At 46.8% G+C, this 17,727-nt stretch overlaps 1 protein-coding gene across 1 annotated transcript in view; it reads left to right on the plus strand.

Annotated features, from left to right (window-relative positions):
* lrrk1 (leucine-rich repeat kinase 1) overlaps nt 1-17,727 on the plus strand; it is a 246,870-nt gene that overhangs the window by 143,214 nt on the left and 85,929 nt on the right. Inside the window, exons 18-23 of the mRNA XM_072468809.1 lie at nt 2,305-2,425; nt 7,378-7,537; nt 8,753-9,029; nt 12,580-12,751; nt 16,651-16,820; nt 16,952-17,091. Of these exons, the coding sequence (XP_072324910.1) occupies nt 2,305-2,425; nt 7,378-7,537; nt 8,753-9,029; nt 12,580-12,751; nt 16,651-16,820; nt 16,952-17,091 (1,040 nt within the window). The remainder of the gene's footprint in view (nt 1-2,304; nt 2,426-7,377; nt 7,538-8,752; nt 9,030-12,579; nt 12,752-16,650; nt 16,821-16,951; nt 17,092-17,727) is intronic.

Below are 17,727 nucleotides of genomic sequence, written 5' to 3' on the forward strand. Positions count from 1 at the left end.
TGGCCCACAACTCCTTCACTTTTGATACACCTCGTGTAAAAGTCGACTCCTGACTTTCCAGGGACATTGTACTCTGCCGTGGCTCACTGCCCCAATCAGTGTTCAGAGTAACAAAGCAGAGATCCAGATTTAAAGCTGGGGTCTCTGACCTGTCCGCCATCAGTGCTAGACCGCAGAGTGCAATTTTGCCCACTGAGATATCAGAGAACTTTAGTCAAAGTTTAATTCCTTGTTAAAATGACAGAGATATGGTTGGAACAAACTGCAGAGTCAGTGTATAGAGCGCATGTGAACCACTAAGCAGATTAAAACTTCCCACAAATGGAACAAGGCTCGTTGAGATGTCGGCAACAGTCCAATGGCCCCTTCAGAAAAGAGATTATTAACAAGTTACCTTTTTAGACTTCCTTCTTACTCCAATCCACTTGCTGGGGAGCCACGAGGATCTGAAACAAGAGACTGAAAATCCATTGTGTGAGTTGTCAGTATGGGTAGTTAAAACAAATCCCTTGGAAACAGTCCCTGTGTCGAAGTCGGCCCTTACCTTATTGTCTAAAACAAGACCGCAGAAATTTGACATTTACACAATTAGACATGGTAAGCAAGTGTGACGATGAGTCATCTGTCAATTGATCTTACTGTGAGTTTAACACTTCAAACTAATCCTTGCCTTCCCTGGGGCTGGTTTAGCACAGGGGCTAAATCGCTGCCTTTTAAAGCATACCAAGGCAGGCCAGCAGCACGGTTCAATTCCTGTACCAGCCTCCCTGAACAGGTGCCAGAATGTGGCGACTAGGGGCTTTTCACAGTAACTTAATTTGAAGCCTACTTGTGACAGTAAACGATTTTCAATTTTCATTTCAACCAGTTGATCATTTTTAATAATAATCTTTATTGTCACAAGTAGGCTTACATTAACACTGCAATTAAGTTACTGTGAAAAGCCCCGAGTCGCCACATTCCGGCGCCTGTTCAGGTACACCGAGGGAGAATTCACAATGTCCAAATTACCTAACAGCACGTCTTTCGGGACTTGTGGGAGGAAATCGGAGCACCCAGAGGAAACCCACGCAGACTCTACACAGACAGTGACCCAAGCCGGGAATCGAACTGGACCCCGGAGCTGTGAAGCAACAGTGCTAACCACTGTGCTACCCTGCTGCTCTTGGAGGGGTTAATGGAATTTATGATGCGTTCAGACCATAGGGAAGTTTTGTCACTACATCGTGCACAAGTAGATATGGTTCAAAGCTCCCTTTGGCATGAACAACCAAATTGGGATGAATGAATGAGACCAAACTCACCTGGGAGAATGTACATTGAGTCAACGGAGCAAAAGATGAGGAAAGAAATGCATGAAGACTTAACACCGTGGAGCAGCAAACCTGTTCCGATCATGTTAAATGCCCATTTCCCAGTGGTTTTAGAGTAATCATTCTTGCTTTAAACATAGAACAAAAACAGAAAGAGATTAAGATATAATGTAAAAACTTGTCAGCTCAAGCATGAAACTAACCGTTGTATCTATCCTGGAGTGAGATATCCCCCACTCCATCTCTCCTCAAGTGAGATATCCACCACTCCATCTACCTGAGTGAGATATCCCCCACTCCATCTCTCCTCAAGTGAGATATCCACCACTCCATCTCTCCCTGAGTGAGATATCCACCATTCCATCTCTCCCTGAGTGAAATATCCACCACTCCATCTCTCCCGGAGTGAGATATCCACCACTCCATCTCTCCCTGAGTGAAATATCCACCACTCCATCTCTCCCTGAGTGAGATATCCACCACTCCATCTGTCCCTGAGTGAGATATCCACCAGTCCATCTCTCCCTGAGTGAGATATCCACCACTCCATCTGTCCCTGAGTGAGATATCCACCAGTCCATCTCTCCCTGAGTGAGATATCCACCACTCCATCTGTCCCTGAGTGAGAGATCCACCAGTCCATCTCTCCCTGAGTGAGATATCCACCACTCCATCTCTCCCTGAGTGAAATATCCACCACTCCATCTCTCCCTGAGTGAGATATCCACCACTCCATCTCTCCCTGAGTGAGATATCCACCACTCCATCTCTCCCGGAGTGAGATATCCACCACTCCATCCCTCCCAGGGTGAGATATCCACCACTCCATCTCTCCCTGAGTGATATATCCACCTCTCCATCTCTCCCTGAGTGAGATATCCACCACTCCATCTCTCCCATCAGTGAGATATCCACCACTCCATCTCTCCCAGGGTGAGATATCTACCACTCCCTTGCAGTGAGGTAACTTTGTTGTATCTTTGCCTTACAGTGAGATATCCTGCAAGACGCTTGATGGACTGGACGGGCTTCGAAAACTGATCTTTCAAGTTGCTTGCAGTATGAAGGAGACAGGGATTCTAACTGCTTCTCAGAAACTGGTTGGGAGAATGGTAGGTGCTCTCCTGCTTACATCAAATTGAATAGCAGACATAGCTGTGTTATGCTGAATGGTCCTCATAAAGGACCATGCCCCAACTTTTAAACCTCGATACATTTACCTATGTTCTGTCCATGAGCTCCTGTGCTGTATTGCTGATTATTCCATGTGTAGCTAATACAATTCTCCCCCATTGATTAGGTTTTTTTGATGAATGGGAGTACCTGTACAAAGCACCACTTTATCGATCTCCAGAGATCCCCCCAAAGGAATGACAGCCCAAATCTTTGTATAGTGACATCTCTGAGCCGAATTTCAAGAGTAATCACCAGCTGCTTATTCCACCTTCCAGTGAAGTGAGCAGCCAGGATTGGAGTGTTTCGTACCCCCACACAGCAACACTTCGATCTGATTTTTGTTTTCAGTTGATTTTTTCTCAGATCAGTAGATTGCATCAAAGAACAAAGAACAAAGAAATGTACAGCACAGGAACAGGCCCTCCAAGCCCGTGCCGACCATGCTGCCCGACTAAACTACAATCTTCTACACTTCCTGGGTCCGTATCCTTCTATTCCCATCCTATTCATATATTTGTCAAGATGCCCCTTAAATGTCCCTATCGTCCCTGCTTCCACTACCTCCTCCGGTAGCGAGTTCCAGGCACCCACTACCCTCTGCGTAAAAAACTTGCCTCGTACATCTACTCTAAACCTTGCCCCTCTCACCTTAAACCTATGCCCCCTAGTAATTGACCCCTCTACCCCGGGGAAAAGCCTCTGACTATCCACTCTGTCTATGCCCCTCATAATTTTGTATACCTCTATCAGGTCTCCCCTCAACCTCCTTCGTTCCAGTGAAAACAAACCGAGTTTATTCAATCGCTCCTCATAGCTAATGCCCTCCATACCAGGCAACATTCTGGTAAATCTCTTCTGCACCCTCTCTAAAGCCTCCACATCCTTCTGGTAGTGTGGCGACCAGAATTGAACACTATACTCCAAGTGTGGCCTAACTAAGGTTCTATACAGCTGCAACATGACTTGCCAATTCTTATACTCAATGCCCCGGCCAATGAAGGCAAGCATGCCGTATGCCTTCTTGACTACCTTCTCCACCTGTGTTGCCCGTTTCAATGACCTGTGGACCTGTACTCCTAGATCTCTTTGACTTTCAATACTCTTGAGGGTTCTACCATTCACTGTATATTCCCTACCTGCATTAGACCTTCCAAAATGCATTACCTCACATTTGTCCGGATTAAACGCCATCTGCCATCTCTCCGCCCAAGTCTCCAGACAATCTAAATCCTGCTGTATCCTCCGACAGTCCTCATCGCTATCCGCAATTCCACCAACCTTTGTGTCGTCTGCAAACTTACTAATCAGACCAGTTACATTTTCCTCCAAATCATTTATATATACTACAAAGAGCAAAGGTCCCAGCACTGATCCCTGTGGAACACCACTGGTCACAGCCCTCCAATTAGAAAAGCATCCCTCCATTGCTACTCTCTGCCTTCTATGGCCTAGCCAGTTCTGTATCCACCTTGCCAGCTCACCCCTGATCCCGTGTGACTTCACCTTTTGTACTAGTCTACCATGAGGGACCTTGTCAAAGGCCTTACTGAAGTCCATATAGACAACATCCACTGCCCTACCTGCATCCATCATCTTAGCGACCTCCTCGAAAAACTCTATCAAGTTAGTGAGACACGACCTCCCCTTCACAAAACCATGCTGCCTCTCACTAATACGTCCATTTGCTTCCAAATGGGAGTAGATCCTGTCTCGAAGAATTCTCTCCAGTAATTTCCCTACCACTGAAGTAAGGCTCACCGGCCTGTAGTTCCCGGGATTATCCTTGCTACCCTTCTTAAACAGAGGAACAACATTGGCTATTCTCCAGTCCTCCGGGACATCCCCCGAAGACAGCGAGGATCCAAAGATTTCTGTCAAGGCCTCAGCAATTTCCTCTCCAGCCTCCTTCAGTATTCTGGGGTAGATCCCATCAGGCCCTGGGGACTTATCTACCTTAATATTTTTTAAGATATCACGCTGCAGTTTGAAAGAATGTCACATTCCCATTTTGCTCCAATTACGATGAAGTTATGTTCCAGAGATAGAGAGCGAGACTGTATTGTGGAAGTCTTACTGCAGGGATGTGGGACATACCTCCTCCCCACCGCCCCTCAATCCACACCTCCCGCTGCATTGGCAACGTGTCCAGAACTTGCTGTTCCTCATTTCCTCAGAAATAACCTTCTGAAATTCAACATTCAAACTTGCATCTTTATTAACAGGGCATGTGGGGATATAATTATCCAATAATTTGTTCTTTGTTTGGAGGGTGTTACGAAACATTCTGCAGCTGATGCTGCTGAAGCCGCAAGATGTTGCAGTGGATTCTTAGCATAGTTTGTTTTAATCTCAGAAAATAATAACACATACTTTTTCCCCGGGTTCTGCAGTGTAGATTTCTCCCAAGAATCATGGGAATCAATCATAGAGTCCCTACAGTGCAGAAGGAGACCATTCGGCCCATCGGTCTGCACCGATCCTCCGAAAAAGCATCTTAACTTGGAGGTCCACTGCTCTGTTCCCGTACCCCCTTAACCTCACCTAACCGTCGGACACTAACAGGCAATTTAGCATTCCCAACCCACCTAACCTGCGCACTTTTGGAAACAGGCACTATGTCCCTTTTGGCCAGGAGTTTACTTCCACTGCCCAATATCTGGCTGTACGATAGTGTGACTCAGATACATGAAGCCGACGCTGTCATCTCAAACGTTCACTTATCCAATATTCTGAAAGGCAGATTGATCACCACTTTGGGGGATGTACCAAAACGGTCCCAGGGATATGGGGTTTCGGCTCTCTGGAGCAACTAAAAGTTTTATCGAGGGACAGGAGACGCGATGGTCCGAAGGGCTTTTTCTGTGCTGCAGATCTCTATGACATTGATCGGTCTGTGGGGAACGAGTGAGCGATTGGGATTGATTGAATAGCTTCTTCAAAGAGTCAACACAGCGCCAGTGGTTCTAGTTAGTCTGATACTTTGATCAATTGATTCTTCTCACTGTAAGCCTCCAGACAGTGGGTGTCATTGGCTATTCACAAACTCCTGCTCACATATCGGACCATCACAAGTCAGTTTGATCCCATCTCCAAACATTTTCCATGAGTCATGGAGTGGTCAGGAACCACAACTGTGGTCAGGTTTCCTTTGCTGCTTTTTGACAACTGATGCCAATCATTGTGATCCCACCATCTGCAATCTGCTTTGCAGCTTTCTTGGTCTGTGTGGTTCGGCCGCTCCCTGTGTTAATCACCAGGTGGACTCCAGTGGTTCGAGGCAGTGGCTGACCACCACTCTACCCGAGGGCAATTAGGGACGTCATTCCACCAAGTTAGTTCTTGCACATAAATACATCTTCTGCATTACAAAGTTACCCGTCCCAGCGCTGCTAAACAGGAATGAGTTTAAAAAGCAACAGAAAATTTAAAGTGGATTGAAACAGGAAAGGGGTGTGAAATGCAAAACCGAAAAGGGACAACGGAAATTTAAAAAGCTCAGGACGAAGTTAAGCTGAAAGAGAATTGAAAAATTACTGATCCGGGAAAGGACAAATACAGGAAGGTGGAACATGGGAAGAGTCACTGACAGAAAGATATTTGAGGGAGAGGTGGAGAGTGTAGGGTAAAAGAGGACTGAATGCAACTTCCAGGCACTTTCCCCAATCCTGGAACTCATTTAGCATGCTTGTTAAATTATTACAAACTCAATTTTTGCATGTTTTTAGCTATTCAGTAAAATGTCTCAATGGGTAACACTCTCATATCTGAGTCAGAAGTTTGGTGTGTTCAATTCCCATTCCAGAGATTTAAGTACAAAGTCTAGGGTGACAGTTCGCTGCAGCACTGAGGGAGTGCTGCACAGCCAGAGGTGCAGGGAGTGCTGCACTGCCAGAGGTGCAGGGAATGCTGCGCTGACTGAGGTGCAGCGAGTGCTGCACTGACAGTGGTGCAGGGAATGCTGCACTGACAGAGAGGTGCAGCGAGTGCTGCACTGACAGTGGTGCAAGGAATGCTGCACTGACAGAGAGGTGCAGCGAGTGCTGCACTGACAGAGGTGCAGCGAGTGCTGCACAGCCAGAGGTGCAGCGAGTGCTGCACTGACAGAGAGGTGCAGCGAGTGCTGCACAGCCAGAGGTGCAGCGAGTGCTGCACTGACAGTGGTGCAGGGAATGCTGCACTGACAGAGAGGTGCAGCGAATGCTGCACTGCCAGAGGTGCAGCGAGTGCTGCACTGACAGTGGTGCAGGGAATGCTGCACTGACCGAGAGCTGCAGCGAGTGCTGCACTGCCAGAGGTGCAGCGAGTGCTGCACTGACAGAGGTGCAGCGAGTGCTGCACTGACAGAGGTGCAGCGAGTGCTGCGGACAGAGGTGCAGCGAGTGCTGCACTGACAGAGTTGTGTTTTCTATATGAGATGTTAAAGTGAGAATCCACCCATTTTCTCAGGTGGATGTCAAAGGGTCCAAGTTCAAAGAACAACAGGAAACATTGTCCTGGACAATGGGCGAGATCGTCCGGCTCTTCTCGTTGGCAGGATCTATGGATCCCGCCGATGGCGCACCCTCCGCTCAGGTTTCCCGGCGGCATGGAATGGATTCAATGGGAAATCCCATTGACAGAAGATCCCGCTGCCAGCCACCGGTAGGCTGCCGAGAATCACGCCGCGGGAAGGCCAGAGAATCTCGCCCACTATCTCTCCCTCATTCAACATCACGAGCAGAAAATCACATCGCTGCCTGTCGGATCTTGCTGTGTGGAAAATCACTGCCATGCTTCTGACATTTCAAAATACTTCATTTTCTGTATTTTTAAAATTGCATTGGGGTCAGGAAAGGTGCTAAAGAAATGCAAGTTTTTTTTTAACTGGTCATACTGGCCTTCCTTACAGATACCAAAGAGCTATTTCAATCTGTTGAATTCTGTCCTGAAAGAGCAGCAGAGAAGAAGCAATAGCAACGAGGTACAATACCTAACTGACCAGCAGTTGGGGGAGATTGTGCAGCAGACCCCCGACAATGATATCCAGGACTTTGAGGATTTACAGACTGGTAAGTCGTCTGGGTATTTTGAGAAAAATCCAGCAGTGGTTTCCACAGGGCTTGTGTTGGGTCCCTTACTGTTTGTGTTATATGTTAATGATTTGGACGTGAATGTAGGGGGCAGGATTGGGAAATTTGCAGATGACACAAAGATTGGCCGCGTGGTGGACAGTGTAGAGGATAGCTATAATCTCCAAAATGATAGATGGGTGATAAAGTGGCAGATGGAATTTAACACAGAGCAGTGTGAGGTCATGCATTTAGTGAGGTCAAACAGCTATAGGGAGTGCGCAATAAATGGGAATATACTCAGAGGGGTAGATAAAGTGAGAGATCTTGGCATGCAAGTACACAGGTCCCTAAAGGCAGCAGTTCAAGTAGACAAGGTTGTGAAGAAAGTATATGGAATGCTCTCCTTAATTGGCAGAGGCATAGAATATAAAAGTAAGGATATAATATTGGAATTGTATAAAACATTGGTGAGGCCCAAACTGGAGTATTAAGTGCACTTCTGGTCACCACATTACAGGAACGACGTAACTGCTCTGGAGAGATTGCAGAGGAAGTTTACAAGAATGTTGGGCAACAAAAGTGACGCTACGAGGAGAGATTGGATAGGTTGGGGTTATTTTCCTTGGAAGAAAGAAGGCCAAGGGGTGACTTAATTGAGGTGTACACAACTATGAGGTGAAAGGATAGAGTGGGCAGGATAAAATTGTTTCCCTTGGTGGTGAATTCTAGAATCTGGGGACATAGATTCAAGATAGGTCACAGAAGGTGTTGAGGGGACAGGAGGAAGAACTTTTTTATGCAGAGGATAGTGGGAGTCTGGAATTCACTGCCCGAGTTGGTGGTGGAGGCAGAGACCCTAAACTCTTTTCTAAAACCTAGATCTGCACCTTAAGTGCTGTAAGCCACAGGGCTATAGGCCATGTGCAGGAAGGTGGGATTAAATCGGACACCTGGGTGTCCTCAGGCTGGCATGGATAAGATGGGCCGAATGGTTTCCGTCTGTGCTGTACCATTTCTATGGTTTCTATTTGCTAATTTGTGCATTTCGCTGACATTCTTTTGTATTCTTATCTTGATTCTTTTTTCAATGTATGTCCAATGTTAAAACCCAAATTGAACCAATTGCCTTCCGATTGGAAAGCTGTGCTGCAAAACAACAGGAGAATAAGCCAGCGCCTGAGATGAGCTGATGTGTCTCTGTTTGTTTGGCAGCTTTTTCCTTCCTCATTGAGACAGGGGCCCTGCTGCATTTCCCAGATACCAGCCACGGCCTGTGCAATCTCTACTTCCTCCATCCAGTCTGGTTATCGGAATGCTTGGAGAGAATTATCAATCTCAAAGCCTCGCGCTCTCTTGTCAAGAATGGCATCATACAGGTGACGGAGCTGAGATCACTGCTTGTTGGAACTGGCTTTACGGAGCAGACTGAGGAGCAATATTTCCAATTTTTAGCCAAGTTTGAGATTGCACTTCCAATCACCAACAACAGGTAAATTGTTTCCTGATTTTTAAAATATGTATTGTTGCGGTCAAATCCCTTCATGGCTTCACCCCCCGCCCCCCTCTATATCGGTAATCTCCTCCAACTACACAATCGCATGAGATTTCAACATTCCTGCAATACTGGATCCACGATTTTATTAATTCCGCTAATAGTGGCCGTGATTTCAGCTGAGGAATTCCCTTCCTAAATCTCTCTATCTCTGTCTTCTCCTTTAGGATACTGTTTAACAGCTCTTATCCAAGTCACAAACCACATCCTATATGACTGTGATCAAATTAAACTTTCCCTCCTTGAGTTTTACAATTTGCCTGCAGCCTTTGACACTGTTGACTACACCATCCTCCTCTAATGTCTCTCCATTACTGTTCATATTGGTGGGACTAAACTCACCTGATTCCATTCTTATCGATCTAATTGTGTCCAGAGTATCACTTGTGATGGCTTCTCTATCTCGCTCCCACACTGTTACCTCGGGATCTATGCTTGGCTCCCTCCTGGTTCTTATCCACACGCTGCACCTCAGTGACAGTATCCAAAAGCAGAGGGTTAGTTTGTATCTGTACATTGATGGCATCCAGCTCTAACTCAACGGCACCTCCCTCAACTCCTCTCTTGTTGCTAAATTATCAGACGGTCATCCAACATCCAGCATTGGAGGACCAGGGATTCACCCCAATTAAATGTTGAACATCATAGAATCTCTAGGATCCCTCCTGTGCAGAAGGAGGCCATTTGGCCCATTAAGCCTGCACCAACCCTCTGAAAGAGTGCTCTACCTAGGCCCACTACCCCTCACTATTCCCATTACCCCTTAATCCCACCTAACTGAAGACTGTTTTTCGTCCCCACTGCAAACTCTGTTCTCTAGTTACTGACTCCACCCCTCTCCCTGGCAATGGTTGGAGACTAAACCAGTCTGTTCACAGCCTTGATCACATACTTGACCCTGAGGTGAGCCTTTGACTTCATATTCATGCCATCCCCATGATCGCCCATTTTCAACTCCATAACATTGACCAACATCCCCCATGTCTCAGATCACCTCATTCATGCCTTTGCAACCTCTACTATTCCAACACCCTCCTGGCCAGACTTGTACATTCGACGCTCTGTGAACTTGAAGTTATCCAAAATTCTGCTGCCCTGGGCTTAGCTCTAAATCCCATTCATCTAACATCCCTGTGCTTGCCAACCAACACTGGTTCCCAAGCAACGTCTTGATCTTAAAATGCTCATCCCTTTTTCAAATCCCTCCATGGATTCACTCGCCCATGTCGCTGTAATCTCCTCCGCAATCTCTGCTCATCTCATTCTGACTTTACCATTGGCCGGGCCTTCAATTGTCTCGAGAACCCTTCCCCCCGAGACATCTCCACTTCTCTGCCTCGCTTTCTTCCTTTCTAGCACCGCTTAAAAACAATCTCCCTTTGATCGAGTTTTTGGTCATTATGCCCTATCATCTCCTTATGTGCCTCAGTGTCATGCTGATGTTCCTACAAAGTGTTTTGGAGCCTTTCATTGTGTTCAAGGTGTTAAAACATTGTTGCTAGTAACCATGCGGTAAGTCACATCCCCAATCCCTCCTCTCTGGCTCTGTATTGCTCTTTGTCTGATATTGTTCCTGTAAAATGAATTGTGACATTTTGCTTTATTAAAATGGCTGTTGTTTTTTGTTTCCTGCTGGTTAATCCACGTTAAAATTGGGATTTTTTTTTGAACACACACTTGCACAACGTTGAACAGAGATTGTCACACTTTAGCATTCCATCCGAATAACAAGACCTGTGACAATGCAGCATTCTCCCTGCACTAAAGTGTCAGCTTCAACTGTGTACATAGCTTTCTGGAGTCATATTGGAACCCACAATCTGATGACTCATTGGTGCAAATGCTACCCACTGAGCCGGTGGTAATCTCTTTGACAGAGAGTCATCCAGGCTTGAAACGTTAGCTCCCTTCTCTCTCCACAGATGCTGTTAGGCCTGCTGAGGTTGTCCAGCATTTTCTGTTTTTGTTCAACCCAATGGTAAACCTGTGTTGTCAAAGACTTGACTTCTCAAATGTTGTAAGGTACATGGTTTCCTGCTCTAATTGCCCCATGTGTCCTCTCCCAGGAGGTCTCATGTGATTATCACCCTGACCTGGTCATGGGCACTCTCTGCCCAGACAAGTTACTTGAAGATACTTTTTGTCATTTTTAAACACTTCCACAGCTCACTCCATCCATTAAATCCATAGATACCATGGAATCCCTACGGTACAGAAGGAGGCTATTTGGCCCATCAAGTCTGCACCGATCCTCCCAAGAGCTCCCTAACTAGGCCCACACCCCCACCCTATGCCCGTAACCCCACCTAACCTGCACATCTTTGGATTATGGGAGGAAACCTGAACACCCGGAGGAAACCCACGCAGACACTGGGAGAACGTGCAAGCTGCACACAGACAGTCAACCGAGGCCAAATCCATGCATTGTTTGATGTTATCCAAAGACTCTGACAAATGAAGACTCATTACTATCAACCCTTTAACCTTCCCAAACTACCAACCTTTTTACCTCTGCTCTCAGAATGTGGGCAGTGTTGGAAGGGGTAGCAGTCGCTATCAATTCCTTGTTTTGCTGGGAATGGGGTGATGGGGCTATTTGAGCCGCTTAAGGTAACAGTTTTATAACTGAATTGCCCACTCGGCCTTGTCAGAGTCAGCCACATTGATGTTGGATTGGAGTGAAATGGATGGGAAGATGGAGGGAGGATGGCAGGTTTCTTTCTCTCAAGGATAATAGTGAGGCAGATATCTATTCGTGACAATCTGACCACTTCATAGTCACACTTACAAATCCCAGCTTTATATTTCTAGAATTTTTAACGTAAACTCAAATTTTCAGACTGCCGTTATGGTATCTAAACTCGCATTCCCTGGACTATTAGTCCAGTAACATACCCACGACACATTCAAATACTTCGCCCACTACTAATATTGAATGTTCTGATCAACAATCCCTTTGGCTGCACTATAATAATCATCTTTATTGTCACAAGTAGGCATACATTAACACTGCAATGAAGTTACCGTGAAAAGCCCCTAGTCGTCACATTCCGGCACCCGTTCGGGTACACAGAGGGAGAATTCAGAATGTCCAAATGACCTAACAAGCACATCTTTCAGGACTTGTGGGAGGAAACCGGAGCACCCGGAGGAAACCCATGCAGACATGGGAAGAACGTGCAGACTCCAGACAGACAGTGATCCAAGCCAGGAATCAAACCTGGGACCCTGGCGCTGTGAAGCAACAGTGCCAACCACTGTGCCACCGTGCTGCCCACATTCCTGCTGAATGCCCACTTGCTCTTTCTGAAGCTATCTAAGACGACCAGCACGATACCAATGCAAATCCTTATCGCTTTTGTTTACTATCCTTAAGGGGAGGGGGTAGAGTGTGGACCAGTCATTTTGACGAGCCCGAGAATGTGTTAAATGTGATTGAAGAGAAAGTGATTTGGGCTGATGGATGCGGATGTATTTTTCTCACCAGCTACCTCCTCCCACACCTATTGCCACCCAAACCAGGCTTGGAAATTGTTAATCTGAGGGGCAGGGGCACCAACACCATCCAGAGACTTTTCAAAATGAACTTTGTGCCCGTTGGCTTCTGGGAGAGGTTTATTGCCCGCATTTTGATTAGCCTGGCAGAGATGGATGCACAGGTATGACCCGCATTGCCATCTGTCGCAGCTTTCTACAAGTATCAAATTGGATTTGATACAGAAACCTTGGATGTTTGACCAGTTTCTCTTCCACAGGATTCCCCTTGTTTACGTGGAAAACAATGTTTTGCAAAGTGTCAAAATCTGCCATTTTGACTGTTGGACACTGGTTTAGATCCCATCAGGAATGCTGTTATAAGCTGTCAACCATCACTGTAAACTCTGCAGATTTATAAAGAGACGGTTTGAAAAATATCCAGATTCTCTGCTTCACTTTACAAATTTCCTCCCCTCTCATCTTCTCCCCTCTCCCCATCTTCCTTCTCTATTCCTCCTTTCTCTCACCTCCCCCCCCTCCTTCCATCTCCCCCTCGGCCCCTTTATCCTCACACATCCTTAATCTATCTCCCCCCCTCTTTCATCCCTCCACTCCCTCTTTTATTTCTCTCTTCTCCTCGCCTCACCTTTCCTCTCTCTCTCTCTCTCTGCTTCCTCACCTTTCCCTTCCTCCGATTTCACTCACTTTTCCGCTCCTGCGAAGGGAGGGAGGGGATAGGGATGGGTGGGGTGGGGAGAGAGAGGAAGTTTGGGGAGGAGAGGGAGAGGTGTTTGGGGAAGGGTCGGGGGGGGGGGATGATGGAGTGGGAGAAAGAAGGGAAGGAGTCATTTCTGGTTTGTTGCGAGTATCCCGCTCTCATTGGACAGATGAATTCTCTGCCATGCCATGGAACTATTTAGGTCACTGTTGATTGAGCCAAGACATCTGGGTGAAATGTCCCTTAAAACCTGTTCACGCTGCCCATCATTAGAGCAGGTGGAACTTTCCTTCATCAAAGACTAAGTTGGAAAAACAGGTTCTTTGTCAGTCCATTTACAAACTAAAGCTGTAATCTAGGTATTAAATCATGTATAATATGGAAAGTTGAATATTTTCCTCTGAAATAAATTGTGGTTGTCCTCCTAAAAATTGCCAAATAGATGCAAAAATTCACAAATAAAAATAGAAAATGGAGCAAACCTGGCAGCCAAGATGGTATCTGCTCTGGGAGAAACAGAACTGGTCTTTCAAAAACGTTCTTCATTGTCAGCAGCATCCAGAAGCGATGAAAGGTCATCAGCCTGAACTGTTGGTCTTGATATTTCTGGGATGGCGGGAGGTGAATTATAGGCTCATAGAATTGATAGAGGACGAAGGAAGTCATTTGGTCCATTGAGTTGGTGCCGACCCTGCGAGAGTGGCTCTGCCAGACCACCCACGCCCCGCCTGCCCTGTCAACCCCCATCACTCCCCACCCCTTTCTCACCTTCTGAGGGTGGTTAATGTCAATGCAGTTCTTATAATTTAGGGAAATGTGGAGTTATGCATTTTGGGGCGGTTCGGTGGCACTGTGGTTAGCACTGTTGCTGCCTCACAGCTCCAGGGACCTGGGTTCGATTCGGATCTTGGGCAGACCTGTCTGTGTGGAGTTTGCAGGTTCTCCCCCGTGGCTGCGTGGGTTTCCTCCGGGAGCTCCGGTTTCCTCTCAGTCCAAAAATGTGCAGGTTAGGTGGATTAGCCATTCTAATTTGCCCCGTAGTGTCCGAAGGTTAGGTGGAGTTGGACGGGGGAATGGGCCTAGGTAGGGTGCTCCTTTAGAGGGTGGGTGCAGACTTAATGGGATGAATAGCCCCCTTTGGCACTGTGAGATTCTATGGTTCTATGAATGAAGGAGCTGACTATTATTTAAATGGAGAAAGACACAGAAATTTGTAGACAACACATAAATTGTCCCTGTAGTGGATACTGTAGAGGATGGCTGTAAGCTCCATAATGATACCGATGTGTTGGTGGAGTGGACAGGAAAGTGGCAGATGGAATTCAACTCTGATGAGTGTGAGGTAATGCATTTATGGAGATCAAACAGTAAAAGGGATTAACAATAAACAGGAATATACTGAGCAATTTAGATGAAGTGAGAGACCTTGGCGTGCAAGTGCTCGGGTCCCTCAAGGTAGCAGCACAGGTAGATAAAGGTAAAGAAGGCAAATGGAATGCTCTCCTTCACTGGCTGAGATATAGAATACAAAAGTAGGGATATAATGATGAAACTGTACATGTCACTGGTGAGGCCACAACTAGAGGATTGTGTGCAGCTCTGGTTACGACATTACAGGAAGGATGTAATTGCCCTGGAGAGCATGCAGAGAAGATTTACTAGAATGTTGCCAGGGCTGGGGAGTTGTAGCTATGAGGCGAGATTGGAGTTGTTTTCCTTGGAACAGAGAAGGCCGAGGGGTAACATGATTGAGGTATGCAAAATTGTGAGGGGTAGAGATAGAGTAGACAGAGGAACCTGTTTACTTGGAAGAGAGTTCAAAAACCAGGGGTCATCGATTCAACCTAAGTGGCAGCAGGATTAGAGGGGCATGAGTAAAATCTTTTTTGTACAGAGGGTGGTGGGTGTCCGGAATTCGCTACTTGAGTTGGTGGCGGAGGCAGAGACAGCTTCTTCCCCACTGTTACCAGACTCCTAAATGACCTTCTTATGGACTGACTTCATTAACACTACACCCTGTATGCTTCATCCGATGCCAGTGCTTATGTAGTTACATTGTATATGTTGTGGTGCCCTATTATGTATTTTCTTTTATTCCATTTTCTTCTTGTGTACTTAATGATCTGTTGAGCTGCTCGCAGAAAAATACTTTTCACTGTACTTCGGTACACGTGACAATAAACAAATCTAATCCAATAAGTACCTGGATCTGCATGTTAAGTTCTGTAAGCTGCAGGAATACTGTGGGCTGTGTGCAGGAAGATGGTTTTAGAAAGGACACCTGGGTGTCTTTGGGTCAACATGGACAAGAGGGGCTGAATGGCCACCTTCCGTTTTGTACCTTTTCTATGTTTCTATAGCTGCAGCACAGAGAGATTTGGGAGTCCTTGTGCATAAATCACAAAAAGTTGGCATGCGAGTTCAGCAGGTAATTGGGAAGACAAATGGAATGCTGGCCTTTATTTCAAGGGAATGAAATATAAAAATAGGGCAGTCCTGCTAAAACTACACAAGGTACCAGGTGCACCACATCTGGAATACTGTGAACAGTTTTGGTCCCTTATCTAAGGAAAGATATATTGGCATTGGATGCAGTCCAGAGAAGGCTCACTGGGTTGATCCCAGGTATGGAGGGGATTTTCTGATAAGGAAAGGTTGAATACATTGGGCCTGTACTCATTGGAGTTTAGAAGAATGAGTGGTAATCTTATTGAGACATACAGGATTCTCAGGGGGTTTGACAGGGTAGATGCGGAGAGGTTGTTTCCCCTTGTGGGAGAGGCTATTACCAGAGGACATTATCTCAGAGTAAGGAGTCTCCCATTTAAGACTGGGATGAGGAGGAATTTCTTCTCTTCTGTGGAATTCTTTACTGCAGAACGCTGTAGAGGCTGGGTTGTTAAGTATGTTCAAGGCTCGGGCAGCGCGGCGGTGCAGTGGTTAGCACTGCTGCCTCACGGCGGCGAGGTCCCAGGTTCGATCCCGGCTCTGGGTCACTGTCCGTGTGGAATTTGCACATTCTCCCCGTGTTTGCGTGGGTTTCACCCCCACAACCCAAAGATGTGCAGGCTAGGTGAATTGGCCACGCTAAATTGCCCCTTAATTGGAAAAAATGAATTGGGTACTCTAAATTTATTTAAAAAGTATGTTGAAGGCTGAGATAGACAGATTTTTAATCAATGAGGGAATCAAGAGTTAAGGGGATAAGACAGGAAAGTGGAGTTGAGGATTATCACATCAGAATAGTCATGATCCCATTGAATAGCAGAGCAACGTGATAGGCCGAGTGTCCTACTTCTGCTGCTATACCTTGTGGTCTTATGATTTTCTTGCTAACCTTTCCCTGCTTGCTTTGTTCACCAGCTCTTTGAGAATGAAAGTAATCCAAAACGAGGCACAGCAAATCGAACCTCGATTTACAGTTTCACACGATCACACCGTCGCAATCGCTGCAGCACTTTCCGAGTAAGAAGAAACCAAACAATTTATTGGCAAGAAGGTTTGCAGGTGAACTACGATGGTGGCTTTCTAAGGTAATCACAGCTGATACTTCTGCTCGCTCAGGAACACTGGAGACCTTCTCTGGTGTTCGAAAACTGGGACAAGCTCTTGGCGCTGGCTGCACGTAATCCTTGAAACTCAACAAGTCATTTCCTCCCTGCAGCGTGGAGTCCTCTGAGGTGAACTGGAAGAGGAAAAAGAGTGCGGGAATAAAAATCAATTGCCAGTCCGAAACACGGGATTTCTCAGCCGTCGCGTTCATCACCGATCACGTCAATTCTTTGATCGATCAGTGGTTTCCAGGTAAGGCCCAAGAGAGGGGTGTTAAGGAGTGTAGTTCTGTGCCACAGTAACTGTCCAACTAACGCACTGTGCCATGGCTCACTCTGAGCCCTGAAGATGTGGGTCCAAGTCCCACTCCAGCGACTGAGCACAAAATCCAGGCATATCATCTGGTGCGTGACAGAGGGAGTGCAGCACTGTCAGAAGAACGATGAGATATTAAACCAGGTCACCTGACTCTCAGATTAACATAAATGAACATGTCGCACTCTCGTGCCGTGCACTCTGTACAGAAGGGTAGTGAGGCTACCTCTGTATCCTGGCCAATATTTATCTTCCGTTAACACGGTACGGTGGGTGGCACAGTGGTTAGCACTGCTGCCTCACAGCACCAGGGACCCGGGGTGGGATTCTCCCAGCCCTGTGCCGGGCCGGAGAACACCCGCAAACGGGCAATGCCACCCTGACGCCGGCACGCGATTCTCCGCAGTGCGGAGAATCGGCGGCATTGGCGCCGGGGTGGTTGGCGCGCCACCAGTCGCGGGCCGTTCTACGCGGCCGGCCCACCAATTCTCCGGCCCGGATGGGCAGAGCGGCCGTACGAAGAGAGACGAGTCCCGCCGGCGCCGTTCTAACCTGCTCTGGGCCGGCCGGACC

Source organism: Scyliorhinus torazame, chromosome 12 (genome assembly GCF_047496885.1).
Source record: "Scyliorhinus torazame isolate Kashiwa2021f chromosome 12, sScyTor2.1, whole genome shotgun sequence".
In the NCBI taxonomy this organism is placed as follows: Eukaryota; Metazoa; Chordata; class Chondrichthyes; order Carcharhiniformes; family Scyliorhinidae; genus Scyliorhinus; species Scyliorhinus torazame.